The following is a 20114-nucleotide window of genomic DNA, read 5'->3' on the forward strand; positions in this document are numbered from 1 at the left end:
GTTTCTTTACTCAAGTAGGTAAGGGAATGGAACGCTTTGCCTGCAACGGTAGTAGATTCACCAACTTTAGGCACATTTAAGTCATCATTGGACAAGCATATGGAAGTACATGGAATAGCGTAGGTTAGATGGGCTTGAGATCGGTATGACACATCGGCACAACATCGAGGGCCGAAGGGCCTGTACTGTGCTGTAATGTTCTATGTTCTATAAAACCTCAAACTCATTACAGCATAGAAATCTAACTCCAAATTGGGAATCAAATTCAAAGATATCCAAATAGAGCTCGGTTTGATGCAGGCTGTTCATAATCTTTATGTTTAATTTGACCTTGAACTGAGTTTCTGACTCTTTCTTTCTATCACAAAGACCACCTACATGAACGAAACGTAACAAGGATGTGCCTATTTGCTACTAAAACTCATCCATGTTTCATTAGTTCCAGAATTGACTATTCCCAATTTCTGCCCTCTCAAAGCAAACTCATCCAAAAATCAGCTGCTTATTTCTTAAACTACACCAAGTTATCTTCATCCATCACAACAGGGCTCTGTGACATGTAGTAGTTCACAGACCATTATTGCAAACTATCCTCAAGGCGCTGCATAACTCCAAGTTATTGCTGAGACATGAAATTCATCTACAATGGCAAACTTTCATCCCGGAGCAGCAGCCAGCGCGGGGAAGCAGTCCCAGAGCAGCAGCTAGCAGTGGGGGGGGGAAAACAGTCCTGGGGCGACGGCCAGCACAGGTAGTGAGTCGCAGGTAGAAGCCGGCAAGGGCAAACAGTCCCGTAGTAAACTTACCTTGTAGCAGCTGACAGCCAGTGAGAAATGGACTGCAAGTTTAGAGTGGTGCAGAGACGGTTGTTGGACCGGGGCCTAGTGCTGGCAGTCAGACCACATGTGAAGCCCTTGAGCACAGCAACTGCAATTTAACTTTTATTTGAATTTCTTTTAATCTGATTAGATGTCAATCCTTTAACTGCATCTTACTTTAAATTTATTCTTTAAACTCTGAAGTAATGCAAATATTTTTCATTTTTAATCCTTTTATGCATCGAAGATTTGTACGTAAGGTGGTGCTCTAAGAAGCAACATTGCGGAACTTTTCTCTGTACTCCTGTGATTGAGGACACATGATAATAATGGATATTCTACTCCAAAAGAGGTTAACAATGAGAAAAGTAGAGACAAGTTTCATACAAGATGTATAGTACACTCAGGAAAGGTGGAACTAAACAATTACATTTTCAGTTTAAATACCTGTCTGTAAGTATCTTGATGGTGCTCATCATTTCTGGAGTCATAATATTGTTCGATAAAAGCAAAGTACTCTGCTCGCTTCCGCTGTAGCGTGCTTTCTCTCCTTTCTGCATTTGCAGGTAAGTAACCCTGGAAATAAAGCAGACCAAATGAGTATACTTCAGCCAGTGAACAGGAGGTTGAGCAAACAAACGATTTGTTGATCAGTTAAATTAATTTGCTCTAAATTATATCCATTTGCCAAGGATGAAAGGAGAATAAACATATGAAGTCATTTTCAATCCAAGGCTTTAGAAGATTCTTTCAAATGAGATCAATCTGCTTAACCAGAAAAGAACAGAGCTAAGTACTCCACAGCCTGCTTGCTGAGACAGACACATTGGTACCTTGCTCATTTTGCTGCCCAGTGCTCAGTTTACAAAACATTTCCTCTCATGGCTGTGCCCAAGATGACCTTGTGTGTTATTTTAGAATTTTTGAGACGTTTTTGACCTACAAAACATCAATTTTTTGAACAAAAGTAGAAACTGAACTCCCTGCTCCTACCCTTTTCCGTAGGAAAAGTGTGCTCTGGTCCAAATGCACAAATTATATCTGACATTATCCAGTGTGTGTTTAACACATTTCTCCACTACTTTTGCCTCTACTGTCATTGCGCACTACACATTTGTTTTTAAGAGTTCAATTCCTCACTTTTTTTTAAAAACCAGACAGGCTACCTCCAGTAAATTCGCTCTCGCTCCAAATCTACACACACCCAATCAGTTAGTGATAACAGCTCCCATCAACCACCACATCAATTTTATCTATAAGTTTCTCCAGGGCTAAACTTCCTGATTTAGTTGTGCCCTGCATTGTTCCTTGGCCATTCATCTTAGCTTTTCAATGATTTTTCAAAACAGTTTTAACTTAAATTATTAGTCTATTGTTAAGCCTTCAATTTTTTCCAAAATTCAGCCTAACATGAAGTCGCATCTCAAGAAGTGCAATTATTTCCTCATTCATTGTTCAAACACATAGGCCAGTTTAAATGGAACTCAGACCTACGTCACCAATGAATTTTGAAGATCACTACAAATGGACCCTCTTATTTTCTTCCTCTGATGATATCCAGCCTGAAATAGCAAGCAGTCCAATAAAACTTACTGCAGCAGTTAGTTGATGCTTTAGCATCAACAGAGGATCCAGACAAAAATGGACAAAGTCTACACAGGGCTTGCAAGTGTCTTGCTTGCAGTCGTAATGTTTGAACCTCTCTGAGGCAGAAGGTCAAGTCCTCGAGGTCTGTCACATCATATCTAAACAGATTGATTAAGAACATTTACATGGGGCTTGGCAGAAAGATCTAGTTGTGTCATACAAAGTCTAATTTGCCATGTCTTTGTTGCACTTTCTGCTAATGGCAAGCCCTAAGGGCTTTAAGGGGAGGCAAGGGCACAGTGGTATTATCGCTGGACTGTTAATCCAGAGACCCTAATAATGCTCTGGGGACCCAGGTTCAAATCTCACCATGGCAGATGGTAGAATTTGAATTCAATAAAATATCTGGAATTAAGAGTCTAATGATGACCATGAATCCATTGCCAATTGTCAGACAAACTCATGCGGTTGTCTCATGTCCTTTAGGGAAGGAAACTTCCATCTTATTTGGTCTGGCCTACATGTGACTCCAGACCCATAGCAGCGTGGTTGACTCTTAACTGCCCTCTGGACAATTTGGGATGGGCAATAAGTGCTGCCTAGCCAGCGACGCCTTCATCCAGTGAATGAATAAAAACAAGCACCTGCATTCTCCAGGAGCAAAACAGTCACAATGTTTCATGTATGCACACAGGCAGCCAGTATTGCTCAAACACGCCAGGCAAAGGCCTTTCCGGCACATACAGTATCAAATACAATTAGAATTTCCACCAGGGATCCTCAGATAGGCAGATAACCGCAATGAATTCCTAATTACTCTGATTGCAGTTGTAGTAATTTTTACATTCCATGGCCATTTATCAGTAATCAGGACTGCAAAAATCTGGAATCAAAACTGGCACATGCTGAACTAAATAACTCAAAATACTAGACGGTTGTGCATCGAACCACTGAACCATAAGGCAAGTCCAGTTTGTGTATTAATATAGTAAACCTTTTAAATGCTGGTCAAGACACTCAATGATAAACATCAGTACTGGACAGCTTCATTCTTTGAATTCAATTTTGAAACAATAATGAGGAAAAGATAATATGGTACCCAAACACCCTGTTTCAGAAGAAATATTACCAGTTGTACCAAGTGCACAGCTCAACATGCCCGCCTGTTACCCTCAGGTAATTACTCTGATTAAGCATTTCAATTCTGAAAATCTTGATGGAAATTAGAAGATCTGTTCCAAGGAAATCAAATGCGAAATTTTAAATATAGCTGACAACTACATATTGGATAATGAGTGAAGGTGACAGTCCCGTATCAAACGGTTAATGCAGCTTCTGGATTGCTTCAATCAATTGAGCACTTGAAAAAATATTAAAACCTCTCCCAGTCTTTTTACCAATTAGGATCTGCCATGGTTATTTATCAGCATATTGTCACTTCCTTTGATAGAGGCAGATTCCAAACCTGAAAGATGGCACGAGAGATCCACCTGTCATCTTTTATCATTGCTCTCAAACACCTAGTTATAAGGTAGCTCTTAATCACTGCATTGAAATTCACAGCTGCACCTACATAAACTGTAACACATCATGATATATTCTTGGAATTCATCCAAATGAAGTCAGCAGGTAACTTTAAAAGGCATAGCACAAAGCATTCAGCGGGTATGCTCCTCAGGTATAAGATGTTTCACATTCATATCTTGAAAGTACCTTTCAATGACATTTGAAGAAGAGTGTATTTTTTTCATCATACACTTTAAAAACCAAATCAAAGTCTATAAAGCTCTGAAACCTAATCAGTAACTAATGAGCAATGAAAGAATTCTGTGTTCAACTTTTTTAAAAAAGGCACAATTACATATTACACTGTTAAACCTACATAGCTCAAATATGATTTTAGATTTCTCCTTTGTACGGTGGCTGTTTACAAAAATACCTTCACTCAAATGCAATGTCATTTAATTAGTACCTGGTACTATGCAAAATGATCATCATCATCAAAAGACTCAATGACTGAATTCAGACAGACAAGTTGAGAGTAAGTATTCCCATCCACTTGAGACACTAACTTTTCTCAGCAAAGAAACTAGAAAGAATGGTCTGTTGCAATTGATGGGGGATGCATGAAGACAAAAACATCAGAGTAAGTTATCCAGTGCCTTGTACATGTTAAAAAGGAAATAAAATTGCCAATGCTGGAAATCTGAAATGTAAAACTAAAGAACTCGAACACAGATAAAGAATCACTGGAGAGAACAAATTAGTGGGTCAGGTATAACCTGTCAACTAAACTGAAAAAATTAACAGGTACTGAAGTAGTATCAAAATTGGGTAACCATGGCCGATGAATTTTAATATCCTCATAATTTGATCTGGAGGAGAATGGAGACGATCTGTTTATGTTTGCAGATGACTCAAAGATTGGGGGAGCTGCAGACAGTGAGAACAGTTGCCAGAGGATACATCACGATATAGACAAGATGGAGATTTGGGCAGAGTACTGCCAGTTGGATTTTCATCTGGAAAAATGCAAGGTGATGGATTTTGGAAGTTCTAATGCAGGCGGGAGCTATGCAGTAAATGGCAGAATCCACAGAACATTAACATGCAGAGGGATCGAGGCGTACAGAACCGCAGTTCGCCGAAAGTGGGAACACAAGTGGATAAGGTGGTCATTGATGTGTATTGCATGCTTGCCTTCACTGGTCACGGCATAAAAAACAAATTAGGCAAATCATGTTGCAGCTGCATAGAACTGTAGGCAAAATGATTATCATACACTGGTTTCTCTTCAGTTCATAGGAAAACTTCAAATGTGGCCTAACTACAGCTCTGGTTGCCACACGACCAGAAGGATGTGGAGACTTTGGACAGGAGACCGAAAATGTTTCCCAAGATGTTGCCTGGTTTGCAGCATATTAGCTATGGAGAGAGAGTGGATAAACTTGGGTTTGTTTTCTGTTAAACTTCAGGGGCCAACAAGCAGCCTAACATAAGTTGACAAAATTAAGACAGACATGGATGGAATAGATAGTTAAGAGTCTTTTCTTTTTCAGAATAGAACTGTCAATTACTAAGGGATATAGGTTAATGGTAAAAAGGGGATAAGTCTAAAGGAGATGTGACAGCAGATTTTTTTTTGGCCACAGAGGGTGGAAAGTAACTGGAATATGTTGCCAGAGAAGACGGTATCAGATACAATAGCAACATTTTCGAGGCATCTTGACAGACACATGAATTGGTGGCGAATAGGGTGATGAACAGCATAGAGGCAAAATGCTTTTAACTTAGAAAAGCACCATGTATTGATGCAAGCTTGCTGGCTAAAGGGCCTGTACCTGTGCTGAGCTGCTGTTTGCTTGTTCCGAACTGTTAAGTAGCACATTCCATTCAAAGAATGAGGAAAGGACACTAGATAAGGAGTAAAATTCTAAAATGAGTGCAGGAGCAGGAAGATCTGGGGTCATGTACAGTGTGGCAGGTTGAGAAAAAAAATTAAATGCCTACAGGATCATAGACCTTACGGATGGAAGTGTACAGTTCAAAAGTAAGGATGTTATATAGCCCTTTATGAAACTCTGGTTCAGCCTCAACTGAAGAAGTGTGCCCAAATCTCTGCTGGCGTTTTGGAAAGATGTCAAAACTTGGCAAAGGTCCAACAAATCAGCACTCTCCTGTGAGACAAATTAAATGTTGATTTTCTCATTATTGGTATTCTTGAAATTTGAACCAATGAGTGCAAGAAGAAACGCTTTGAAATAACATATCTTTTTTTCCACTGATACTCATTCTTTCTAACAAGCAACTAAAAAGAGGTACCTATTAAGGGAGTATTTGAATGGAAGGCATTAATGCATAGGGAAGGAGGGGTCTGGTTGGGGAATTCCAGACGTTCTCCTTTTGGCAGCAAAATGCAGAGCAATCAACAATAGAGCGACTAAACTCAGTCCAGAATCAAAGGAACATATATCTGAAAATGGAGGTTGAGAAGATTAGAATAGCTAGTGGGGAGGTCATGGAGAAAATTTGAAATTTACAACTGAAGTGTTATTTAATTAGAATTTGAAGCAGGTTGGTGAGCACAGGTTGCCTGAGTGAATGGAACTTAGTGTAAGCATTGACACGGGCAGGAAAGATTTAGCTTACCTCAACTTCTAAACAATGAAATTTCAAGATAAGAAAGGCATAGGAAAGCTTTTCAGATGAGCTGAGGCAGTGGCCAAGTCAGGCAATGCTGCACAGATAGATATAAGCAATTCTATCAACGGTGTGGCTTATGACAGCAAACAGCGTAATTCAACCTCAATTAGTCACTATGGACTGAGATGGACTGATTAACTAAGAAACCTAGTTTGCAGCAGGGATTGAAAACAATAACTTATGGGGGTGGAATGGGAAGGAACTTCTGCTCAGTCTGTATTTCATGTTTGATACACCCTCATATTTTCAAGAGTGAGGATGGTACTGGTGTCGTCAAGCTGGATGCTCTTAGCGTACAAGAGAAACTTCATCCTGAGTTTTCCAATGTTGTCATCAGTGGACAGCTTGAGAATAGGAAACAAAATAGGATTGGGACTGATTTGAGACATCGCCAGAAGCTATGTTGCAGGAGTGAGGTGAAACCATTACAGATTAAACTCTGACTATGATGAGATACAGTAGAACCAGATAAGCACCTGTTAAGAGACAGTAGAGATGCAATGTTAGAGAATTGTGTGCTCAACTGTATCGAAGGCTCCAGGCAGATTGAGAAGGACAAAGGAGGACAAGAAACCATTTGTACTTTTGCTAGTTGTAGTTATGTCAGTACTGTGGCAGTGTGGAAACTGGATTGGAGATAATCAATGTACTTTTGGAAATGATAATCATGGATTTGACAGGTTCTAATACGTTCATGGAGTTTCATAAGGAGAAGAGTTTGAAATAGGATAGCAGTTTGCAATGGGTGAGGGTCAGAGTTTTCTTTTAAGAAAAAGGCAATAATACTGATCCTAAAACAGAGGGGGAACAGCACTTCAACTAACTAATTACTTAATGATTGCTGAACATATATAGCACTTGTTTAAAAGATTAGAGGTAACTGAACAACAGGAACCTGATACAATCAATGCCATGCCTAAAATGCAATACTTTCATTCATGTATTCGGAAGGAACTGTTGACCTGAAAGTTATCAACTTCAGAGTCCGGGAAACATAAGTAGTTTGAGATCTTGCAAGAGAGCAGCATCATGTCAATTTTGCAAAAGCCTAATATAAAAATTCTTATGAAGGTTTGTTCTTCATTAACAATCCCACAACAAATGATATCTGCACACCATTGTTAAGTATACACCTGATGAAGCACATGCCAACTTTTATGGTAAATGGCTAAGATTTTCAACAGATGCCAGAAATAAGCATCAAGAAGCACAGAATGTTATCACTTTGAAAAGTCAGTGTTGAATAATGAAGTGTGATATTCAGGCACCCACTATTGACATTTTGTGCAGGGATGTTTCCAGTGGGATTTCCCCATGGTTTGCCTATGGGCCCTTCCAGTTTGTGGTGTATTAATAATTCAGAATTCAATGAAGTTGCATAAAATTGGTAGATTAGTAAATAGTCAGGAGGATTGCTATAAATTGCAGGAGGATATGAATGGATTGGTTAGGTGGGCAGCATAGTGGTAAATAGAATTAATCTGGAAGATGGAGTGATAATGCACCTGTGTAGGGCAAACAAGACAAAAGGATTACATCATGAAGGGTCGGACCCTCCAAAATACTTAAGTTGAGAGGAATCTTGCTCTGCATATCCACAGATCCCTCAAGACAGCAGGGCATGTAGACTAGGTAGTTAAAAAGGCATGTAGGATACTTGCCTTCAGCGAGTTTTGAGAAGATTTGTAGCTCAGGTTGAGGTTCTGGATGTGAGTTTGCTCGCTGAGTTGGAAGGTTCATTTTCAGACGTTTCGTCACCATTCTAGGTAACATCATCAGTGAGCCTCCGACGAAGCGCTGGTGTTATGTCCCGCTTTCTATTTATCTGGTTAGGTTTCCTTGGGTTGGTGATGTCATTTCCTGCATTGGTGATGTCATTTCCTGTTATTTTTCTCAGGGGATGGTAGATTGGCTCCAAATCAATGTGTTTGTTGATGGAGTTCCGGTTGGAATGCCATGCTTCTAGGAATTCTCGTGCGTGTCTCTGTTTGGCTTGTCCTAGGATGGATGTGTTGTCCCAATCAAAGTGGTGTCCTACCTCATCTGTATGTAAGGATACGAGTGATAGTGGGTCATGTTGTTTTGTGGCTAGCTGATGTTCATGTATCCTGGTGGCTAGCTTTCTGCCAGTTTGTCCAATGTAGTGTTTGTCACAGTTCTTGCAAGGTATTTTGTAGATGACGTTCGTTTTATTTGTTGTCTTTATTGCCTTTATACTTGCCTTTATTAGCTGAGGCACAGTATACAGAAGGCAGCAATGCTGGAACTGCATAAAACCCCAGTTAGGCAATAGCTGAACACTACATGCAGGTCTGTCACTACATTATAAGAAATATGTGACTGCACAAGAGGGAATGCAGAGGAGCCTAACCACGATGTTGTCCAGACTAAAGGGTCTACACTACATCAAATTAAGTTATTAAGGAGAAGGTCCAGAGGAGAGTTGAGAAATTTTTTTTCTACTCAGTGTTTGGACTCTGGAGCTCATTGCCTGCAAGGGTGGTTTGAGTCAGAAACTCTCATACTATTAATGCAATATTGATATATTTACTTGCGTTACCACAGTCACCAGGACGATGGGAGTCAAGGGTTGAAAAGAGGATTGCTATAGTCAGATCTTTGCTGACGAGTGCAGACACAACAGACCTAATGACTGTGCCACGAGCATCCGAGAGTCAAATATATCCTTCTGTAAGGAATAAAACATGAACCCCAACAACATCTCTCAACTTATGACTGATATTTTACTCTATTGCTAGGTTATCCCTGTTGTAAAAGAAAGGACCAAACGAGATCTCATGCCAATTTGAGGGTAGTTTTGTGCTATGTGGTCATACTCAAGATGAATGTCTGTTAACTAGCCAAAGAATAAAGATATTAACATGTTTAATAGACTCAACATTAAACCACTGAGAAATAAGGTGAAACAATACGTTTCTGTTTACTCTGAATGGAGTGGCAACTCTTTCAAGTGGGGGCAGATGGATGAGACTTGGGACATATCTAACGTGCAGAGCAATACTGCTGAGATTTAATCACATGAAAATACACATAACAACTCACACTGATCAACTCTAAAGTACTCCTTTAAATGCAGCTATCCAGAGGGGCTAATGGTTGTTCCCCAAGTCCAGTTAGCAGTCTGCCTGGTCACTTAAAAATATTATGCAATCTGAAAGCTCAAGCAGAAAATCTTCCAAAGGAGGTTGACTAAGCTTCCAAGTACAGCACTGTGCGTACCTATTCCCCAACTACTCTCTTCCCCCATCACTACCACCAGAGGATGAACATCGGCGCAAGAGATGTTTTGATGGGCTGGATAATTACGTTCCTGTCACACGTGACTTGCAGAAGCAAAAGACAATTTGACGTCAAATTTTGAGCTGATGTTAAACCTGGAACTAAGTATTAACAAGCATCTCCACACTGCCGAAAAAAAACCCAAAATAGTTTCAAACCCTGGCCAAAGATCTGGTTGAGTGGAGGGGGTGCAGACAGAAAATGATTCACAAATAAAATCAGAAACAATTCATTATTCGACTTACTTACATCACAGATGTTAAGGGAAGAATACACTTACTGAAAGGAGTTTCCACGTAATTGGTCGGACCTGCCTTGGGATCCCAGACCAGCTGCATTTCCTCAACTCTTCTGCATTTAAAACAAAAACCATTGTCTTAAGATTATGTCAGGAGTGCAATCAAATTAGTAAATGCTCAATATGAGATGTGCACTGTCAAGTGAAAAGTTAATTGCTTCACACACAAATTTAAATTCATCACTTAAAAACAAGATGTGGGAAGTGGGTTGTGGAACAACCCAGTCACTTTTCTCGGCTGCCTCAGGTGGAACCACACTTTTCTCAGTCCTGGCATTTTATTCACCAAGTGATGTTTACAAATGTCTGATCCACCTTGATTCCATGAAATCTCATGGTGGCAGGGGAACACTGGTGACTAACATCTACATATTCTGCACCCCACTGTCAGCTGACCAATCAGCACTCCTCCAAGTTGAACACCATGCAACAAGAACAGAGTGGAAAAAACACAAATTGAATGCCCATGCCCACAGTGCAATGTCCATCGCCAAGAGTGGTTTAAACCACCATTACTAATGAGCTGGCCGAAGCCAAAAGAACCTTAATGCTGCACTGAGTCAGCAGATATGGATCCAACAAGAGGGGGGAAAACCTTACTTGATCTCATCCACGTACCTGCTGCAAATGCATCTGCCCATGACTGTATTGGGAAGTGTGACCATCACATAGTTTTTGTGAAGACGATATTCTGCCTTCAAACTGAGGTTACCCTCCATCATATTATGTAGCACTATGCTAAATTAGACAGAATTCAAAAAGATCTAACATCTCCAAACCGGCATCCATGAAGATTTGTGGGCCATTGGAATTAGTGATTCCGCAATCAATGACCTGCAACATCCATTCATGAATGAATGGTGATGGTAAAACAAACAACTACCAGGAGGAAGAGGTTCCACAAATATCCCCATCCTCAACAATGGAGGCGGCAAAGCACCTATACAAAAACAAGGCCAAAGTAGGTGCTGTCATCTTTGCCACGTCCTCAGTTTTCAATCTATTTTGACCTCCTCTACATTCCCAAACAGAGATACCAGTCTTGAAATAATTTGATTCATTCTGCATGAAATCAATGAATTGCTGAAGGAAATGGATAGCAGAAAATCCATGGACCCTGACAGCACTGACTAATCTTCGAGAACTAGCTGCACCCTTAATCAAGTTGTTGCAGTACAGCTACAAAATAGGCAACCACAAAACAATTTAGAAAATTTCCCAGTTATGACCTACACCCAAACAAATCGGACAAATCCAACCCAGACAATCACAGTGCCTTCAGTGAACTCCCCATCAACAATAAAATTATGGAAGAATTTGACGACAGCTATCAAGTGACACTTCTCAGTAATGCAGTTTGGGCTCTACCATTGGCCTGGCCTCATTACAGCCTTGGTGTAAATATGGACAAAGAGCTGAATGAGGTTAGGTGAGGTGACAGCAACTATTTTTGACAGCAGGACAACATTCATCAGGCTTTGCATCAAGAACCCCTAGCAAATACCGAGTCACTGGAAATCAGAGAGAAAATTCTACACTGGTTAGAGACATATCTATCACAAAAGGTAGATGGTTGTGCTTGGCCTTAGGACATCACTGCAAGAGTTCTCAAGATAGCATCCAAGGTCCAACAATCTTCAGCTGCTCCCTCAATGATTTTCTTGGCATTGTTAAGAGGTATATTCACTCACAATTGCACAATGTTCAGCATCTTTCATGATTCCTCAGATCCTGAAGCAGTCAGCCTAAGTATGCAGCAAAATCGGGACTACTTCAAGGCTTGAACTGCTACGTTGCAACTTACATCTGGGCCTTACAACTGCCAGGCAATAACCATTTCCAAGAGAGAATCTAACCATTGTCCCTTGATGTTCCATGGCATTACCATTACTGAACCATCTCCCCAACATGATCCTGGGGTTACCAGGACCTGGAACTGAACTAAACAAGGTACATAATTACTGTAGATAACCAAGTGTGAAGCTGGACGAACACATCAGGCCAAGCAGCAACTCAGGAGCACAAAAGCTGATGTTTCGGGCCTAGACAATTCTTCAGAGAGGGTGATTGGGAGAGGGTTCTGAAATAAATAGGGAGAGAGGGGGAGGCAGACCGAAGATGGATGGAGGAGAGTACAGGTGGGGAGGGGATAGGTCAGTCCGGGGAGTTCGGACAGGTCAAGGAGGTGGGATGAGGTTGGTAGGTAGGAAATGGAGGTGCAGCTTGAGGTGGGAGAAGGGGATAGGTGAGAGGAAGAACAGGTTAGGGAGGCAGGGATGAACTGGGCTGGTTTTGTGATGCAGTGGCAGAGGGGGAGATTTTGCAGCTTGTGAAGTCCACATTGATACCATCGGGCTGCAGGGTTCCCAGGCGGAATATGAGTTGCTGTTCCTGCAACCTTCAGGTGGCATCATTGTGGCACTGCAGGAGGCCCATGATGGACATGTCATCTAAAGAATGGGAGGGGGAGTGGAAATGGTTCGCGACAGGAAGGTGCAGTTGTTTATTGCGAACCGAGCGGAGGTGTTCTGCAAAGTGGTCCCCAACCCTCCACTTGGTTTCCCCAATGTAGAGGGAGCCACACAGGTACAATGGATACAGTATACTACATTGGCAGATGTGCAAGTGAACATCTACTTAATAAGTCATCTTGGGGCCTGGGATGGGGATGAGGCAGGTGGTGTCAGGGCAAGTGTAGCACTTCCTGCGGTTGCAGGGGAAGGAACCATTTTAACTCCCCCTCCCATTCCTTAGACGACATGTCCATCATGGGCCTCCTGCAGTGCCACAATGATGCCACCCGAAGGTTGCAGGAACAGAAACCCATATTCCGCTTGGGAACCCTGCAGCCCAATGGTATCAATGTGGACTTCGGAAGCTGCAAAATCTCCCCTTCCCCCACTGCATCACAAAACCAGCCCAACTCGTCCCCATCTCCCTAACCTGTTCCTCCTCTCACTTATCCCCTCCTCCCACCTCAAGCTGCACCTCCATTTCCTACCTACCAACCTCATCCCACCTCCGTGACCTGTCCGTCCTCTCCGGACTGACCTATCCCCTCTCCACCTATCTTCTCCTCTATCCATCTTCAGTCTGCCTCCCCCTTTCTCCCTATTTATTACAGAACCCTCTCCCCATTCACCTCTCTGAAGGAGGGTCTAGGCCCAAAACGTAGCTTTTCTACTCCTGAGATGCTGCTTGGCCTGCTGTGTTCATCCAGCTTTACACTTCGTTATCTTGGATTCTCCAGTATCTGCAGTTCCCATTATCTCTGAACATAATTACTGTTGCGGGGTCTTGTGACACAGTGGTAATTTCCCTACCTCTGAGGCAGAAGACCAGGACTCAGTCTCACTTGCTCCAGAAATGTGTGATAATATGTCTGAAACATCTGACTAAAAATACCTTAATACTGAGGCAACAAAAGAAGGTCCAAGGCTAGGAATTCTGTGATGAACAACTCCCTTGCCTGACCATTATCTGCAAGGTACAAATCAAACAGTCTCAACTTGAGAGAATGGGTAAATTTCCAACAACTCTCAATAAGTTCAACACTATCCAGTACAAGGCAGTCAGCTTAACTGGCATCACATTAACCACCTTCAGCACTCAGCCCCTTCACCAGTGATGCTAAGCTACAACAGCGTGTACCATTATTCAGAGGCACTGCAGTAACTCAGCAAGTCTCCATCAACAGCACCTTCCAACCTGGAGCACCTGGGAGGTCAAGGGCAGCAGATGAATTTGAACATCTCCACCTGCAAGTTTTCTTACAAGAAACTCACTGCCCTGACATGGAACATAATCAACACTCTTACATTGCTGTTGGAACTCCCTTTGCAACTGTAGCAGTTCAAGAAGGCAGCCACCACCATTCCCTCCAGGGCAAGTAAAAATGGGCAATAAATGCTGACCTAGCCAGCAGCATGTGTCTCCCACGAACAAATTAATAACAAATTCGTAACATCACTGGCGACTACGCCGACCTCACAACCACTGAAATCCATATCTTGCTACAGGGAGAATGGCAGAGACTAATTCCTGGATGGCAGGACTATCCTCAAAGGAGGAGCTAAGTGGTCTTATGTTTTCTACAGTTCAGCAGAATGAGCGCTGATCTAATTGAAACTTTTAGCATTCAAGGGCTGGACAAGGCAAGTGCCTGATTACACAGAGGGGTACAAAGCCAGAAGAGACAGTATCTGTGCAATGTACAAGGTACCAAGGCAATTTTCTCATCAGAGGATAGCAAACAATTTGAATTATCTTCCTGAGAGTATTGTGGAAGCTCAGACACTGGCTATGTTAAAAGATAGAACTGCACAGATTTCTGGACATTAATGCCATTAAAAGGGTTTTGAGGATCAAGCAGGAAAACAGCTTTGCCATCAATAAATCCTTGGGCCTAGGGCAACAGACCGAGATTAAAGGGTTGAATGGTCAACATCTGCTCCTATATTCCTCTTTGTTGCCGTGCCACCTCCATCGCTCAGAAACATCACCAAAACCTCGGATTCCCCGTTACCACACAGTGACCTGACCACTCAGCACAGCCAATTTAAATTTGACAGCATTGTGTTTAAATCACCCAACCATGTCAGCCCTTCTTCAATACATTTACCCACAATCCACTCACCCCTCCCTCCCATTCATACTCAATTCCTCTGAATTTAAATAAATGTTTCAACATTGCTAAAAGGAAAGCAGGCGTTAAAGCTTTTGTCTTGCACTCATTAGAACTAGTGTTGATTTTCAGGGTTCATGATCAGTGTTACAAGCAATCGGACCATTTCGAGCCAATTTTCATAAAGTTATCAGCTTTTAAGCAGCAGTGGTTTTGATATAACGCACAACTCAACTAGACCAACAAAAGAAACATATGACCTGATAATAAAGTGAACATTTGATAGATCCATTCAGTCATTCTGTACAATAGAGGAGGAGTGGTAGCATATTCATCTCTGATGCCTTACATTCTTTCAGGGTAACAGTCTTTGTCCTTCCTCTTGTTGATTAGGGGAACTGTCAGCTTCTCCCAAGATGGTGGCTCACTCCCCCACCCCAATCATCCCTTTATTTTTCTTTTCCCCTAGTGATGTCCCTTACTGTAGGGGTTGGTAATCTATGCTACGTCAATGATCAGTCAAAATCCTCTCAGCCAATGACCATGAGAGGCGACTCATAACGCCAGGATGACTGTTGTCCTGTTGCCTGCCTTCATCTGATGGTTAATTTACTCTTCGAAGAACTACATTTTCCCCAAAAGGACACAGAACATAGAATTGTGTGGCACTCAATAAATCCTTGATGATAATTATGAGCTCACTAAGTCTTAAGATCATTCTTTTGTGTTCACCTACTAGGCATTCGAAGCAGCTCATTTAACTGTCATTACAGCAGAAACAACAGCAGAAAGTCTCAGACTACATAGCAAATGAGGAAAATTCAGTTTTAAAGGGATCCCAAATTACAACACTGGGATGTCATAAGAGGCGGCCATGGCTTAGTGGTATTATTGCTGGACTGCGAATCCAGAGACCCAGGTAATGTTCTGGGGACCCAAAGTTCGAATCTCACCATGGCAGATGGTGGAATTTAAATCTGATAAAAACAAAATCTGGAATTAGCAATGTAATGATGACCATGAAACCATCACTAATTGTCAGAAAAACATACCCGTTTGACTAATGACCTTTAGAGAGAAGGAAACAGCCATCCTTACCTGGTCTGGCCTACATGTGACTCCAGATCCACAATTGGTTGGCTCTTACCTGCCCTCTGGGCAATTAGGGATGGGCAATAAATGCTGCCGGGTCAGCAATATCCATATCCCGTGAACAAATAAAGAAAAATAAACAGGCTTGAAAAAAAACTTATACAGAATGAGAAATAGTTTTTGACAAGTTGGGTCACAACTTACACCAAGATGCAGCAACAGTTAACCAATCTTACTTTACAAACTAAGCAGATTGATTCTGTTTGATCAGAATGATGCCACGGGGATACAGCAGTATTTGCTCATCTCTACCAGCTACTTTTCTTGAAGGCGGCACATATTCCTTTTGCCTCTATAAAGGCAAGGTCTTGAGTAGTTTCAAATGTAACTTCTAGCTCATGCAAAAGCTGATGATCTTAAATTAGTTTCCGGTGAAATCCTGAGCACAACCTGGGGTGTTGGCCGTTATTTCCAAGGGAATAAAGTATAAAAATAGGAAGATTTTGCTGAAACTATAGAAGGCACTAGTCAGACAACAGTTCTGGGCCTCATATCCTAAGAAAGGCAAACTGGTGTTGGAGATAATCCAGGGAAGGTTCATCAGGCTGATATCAGATATGGAAGGACTGTCTTATGAAAAACGGTTGAGCGGACTGGGCCTGTACATAGTGATAGAATCATATAGCACAGAAACAGATCCTTCTGTCCAACCAGTCCATGCCTACCTTAATCCCAAACTAAATTAGTCCTACCTACCTGCCCTTGGCTCATATCCCTCTGAACACTTCCTATCTAAATGTCTTAAACATTGTAACTGTCGCTGCATCCTTCACTTCCTCTGGAAGTTTATTCCACACCTGAAACACCATGTTAAAAAAAAAACTGCCTCACTTCTTTTTGATTCTCTCTCCTTTGAAATTCAAAATATGTCCCCTTGTCTTTCCACCCTAGGAAAAATACAACTGCCATTCACCTTATCATTACCTCCCATAGTTTGTAAACCTCACTAAGATCACCTCTTAACTTCCTACACTCCAATCAAAATTGTCACAGCCTGTCCAGCCTCTCTTGATAACTCAAAGCCCTTCATTCCCAGAAAACACATTGTGGTAAATCTCTTCTGAACCCTCAACTTCATAAAATCCTTCCTTTTACAGGGCAACTGGAACTGGACACAGTCCTCCAGAAGAAGCCTCACCAATGTCCTGTTCAAACTCAACATAATGTCCCAACTCCTCTATTCAAAGGTCTGAGCAATGAAGGCAACCATGTTAAATGCATTCTTAATCACGCTACATGTGATGCAAACGTCAAAGAATTACATCCATGAAGTCGGAGGCCTCCCAGTTCTTCAATGCTGCCCAAGGCCCTACTTTTAATTGCATGTCTTGTCTTTATCAAAATTAATACCTCTCATTTATCCAAATTAAACTCTATTTGCCATTCTTCAGCCCATTGACCCATCTGATCAAGATCTCTAAGTAATCTTACATAACCTTCTTCAATGTCCACTATAGCATCAATCTTGGTGTTACTTGCAAAGATACAAACCACGTTCTTCATATATTTTAATAAAGACAACTGACAGATGACCTTATTTGAAACATACAAAATTCTTACGGGTCTTAAAAGGGTGAATGCTGCAAGGTCGTCTTCTTTTGTGGGACAGTCTGGGTCCCAAGGTCATTATTGCCTCATAAGAGGTTGCACATTGAAGAGAGATAAAGAGGAACTGCTTCTCTGAGAGAAGTGAATCAATGTAATTCTTTACAATTGAGAGCTGTTGAGCCTGTGTCATTAAGTATACACAAGGCTGAGAAAGATTTTTTAATTACTAAGGGACTGAAGGGTTCTGGGGAACAGGTGGAATTGAGGATTAATACATCAGCCAATGATCTCTTTGAATGGCAGAGCAGACTCAAGAGCTGCATGGTGAACATCTGCTCTGAAAACCAGAAAAATATACCAATGTCAACTAATACTGTCAAAACAATGGATTTATTTAATGTCAGAAGACAGTTTTGTCATGAACTGTATGGCAATGGCTGCTGTTCAACCTAAAGAATTTGCAACCATGTCCAAAATGTCAAACTCACTCCCCACTTATGGTATACATGGAACAGAGGAGTAAAAAGCTAGAATAAAAAGTTGCTGGAAAAGCTCAGCAGGTCTGGCAGCATCTGTGGAGGAGAAAACAGAGTTAATGTTTCGGGTCCTGTGACCCTTCCTCAGACAAAACCTGGATTTGTGCAAACAGCAGCACATTGAGGCAACGTTTTTGAAATATCAGCTGATTTAATGATTTCAGCAGAAAGCAATTCAACAAATAGCACTGGAATTTGCAGCAATTATCAGAAAATATTCTGCATTAGTGAAAAATAATCATTCTACTTGTACATTTTGCTTTTTACACCAAGGTGCTTGCTGTGAAAGCTATTAATCCATGCCTTCAGTATTCTCCACACAGCAGAAGTAGTCATTGCTTCTCAAGTGAAGTGCAAACTCCATCTATTTTGGAATATTCTGTGAGCAAAGCGATGTACAGCAATATTCTGTGCCCTTGCTTACAGACAAAATAGCAATCTCATGTCTGAACATCTGCCTGTAAATTTAATCTCAACAAAAATGTTAATGCTTGCCTAACTAATTTAAAATTCTTCACTTGCCAATATGCTTGATCATGACATGTGACTGATAAAACTGGGATTCCTTACATATTCAGTGAAAATAATAAGTTGAATGAAATGAGACAAGGTGATAGAACTCCTTATTACTCAGCATGAAAGAACTGCTGCTTTCAAAAGCAAACTGCAATTCTGGAAAATCTTTATTAAATGGGCAACGAAAGGAAGGTTTAAGCTTCAACATTCTTTTCATTCTTAAATTAAATTTTGACTTCAATGCAACCAAATTATAGATGATAATGTACCTTTCTGGTCTATGGATTAAATGTAATATTTGTTCTCCAATCTTAGCATTTTACACACACCCCTAGGTGACAAAACACTTCAGTGAGGAAATTATGAGAAACAGTCATCATCTTTACCATACAAACGAAATGTCCAATGACATTTCATACAATTTTCTCAGCCAAAGCAAAGGAACGCAAATTCAAAACAATAAAAAAAATGCTGGAAATACTCAATTCGTCCTGCAATATATGTTGAGAAAGAGTTAACGTTTCAGTTAAGAACCTTTCATCAGAACAGCTTTTATGAAAGGTCATCAACTTGACTGTCAACTCTGTCTCTCCACAGATGATGTCAGGCCTGCTGTGTTTTGCCTGCATTTTCTATTTTTATTTCCTCATAACCAAGTTCAGCGAAATGTTGCACGAGATATTTTGCACATGTGCTTGCCATACAAAAGTCTAGATGGACAGAAACACGTGGATAGAAACAAATAGCATTCCACAAATGTCAACATTTTTCTTTAAACAAAACTATTAACAGCTTAAAGATAGACCGGAAAATACATATCTTATTAAAACCGAAGACATATTCTCTAGGTCCAGAATCATTTTTCATTTGTAAACAGTATGTCATATGAGACAGAAAATATTTACATTTGTGTGATTTCATTGCCATAAGATGCTCGTTTATCTCAATTCCATTTGTTTGAGGTTTTTTGTTTGCAGTAACCCGCAGAGAATAGAAGAGTAAACAAATTCAAGTTACAGTATAGAGTAGAGTTTTTCAGCTGACAGCACAAATCAACTGCAGTAGCTTTCTGAAAACACAAGTGTTTTTGCATACACTAAAGTAATGTACATCATTTTAAACCATAAAGTGAATGGAGAGGTTGCTCAGGCATTCACTTATTGGCTTATGCTCAATTTGATAGCCTTTTGTCCTACTTATTTCCAATAACTTGTTTTTTAAAAATGTTGTTTACGCAAAATAAACGTTTTCTTGCCTCAAGTCAATGATCAATTGAAATAGCCACTTTCAGCATGGAATATTTACTTTCGCAGCTTTGTGTGTAGTTCATGTTGTTATTACTATGCTCTACAAAACTATATGTACAAAACTGATGAAAGAATATTTCAAAACTTACAATAAAGCTGTTGAATCAGTCAAGAAAAAACATGGATATCTAAATTAGCAACCTAGTACGTTCCCAGTGTATCCAATCACAACCTGCGTTTATACAGCACTTTTTATCACAGCAAAACATCTTAATTCACATGAGT

The 20114-nt window shown here is 40.7% G+C and overlaps 1 protein-coding gene across 5 annotated transcripts in view; it reads right to left on the bottom strand.

Annotated features, from left to right (window-relative positions):
• tbc1d22a (TBC1 domain family, member 22a) overlaps nt 1-20114 on the bottom strand; it is a 365864-nt gene that overhangs the window by 263983 nt on the left and 81767 nt on the right. For all 5 annotated transcript variants that reach the window (XM_059654624.1, XM_048554225.2, XM_048554228.2 and 2 more), the window contains exons 5-6: nt 10189-10259; nt 1266-1394 (exon numbers count right to left, since the gene is read on the bottom strand). In XM_059654624.1, the coding sequence (XP_059510607.1) occupies nt 1266-1394; nt 10189-10259 (200 nt within the window). The remainder of the gene's footprint in view (nt 1-1265; nt 1395-10188; nt 10260-20114) is intronic.

This window comes from Stegostoma tigrinum, chromosome 25, assembly GCF_030684315.1.
Source record: "Stegostoma tigrinum isolate sSteTig4 chromosome 25, sSteTig4.hap1, whole genome shotgun sequence".
Classification (NCBI taxonomy): domain Eukaryota; kingdom Metazoa; phylum Chordata; class Chondrichthyes; order Orectolobiformes; family Stegostomatidae; genus Stegostoma; species Stegostoma tigrinum.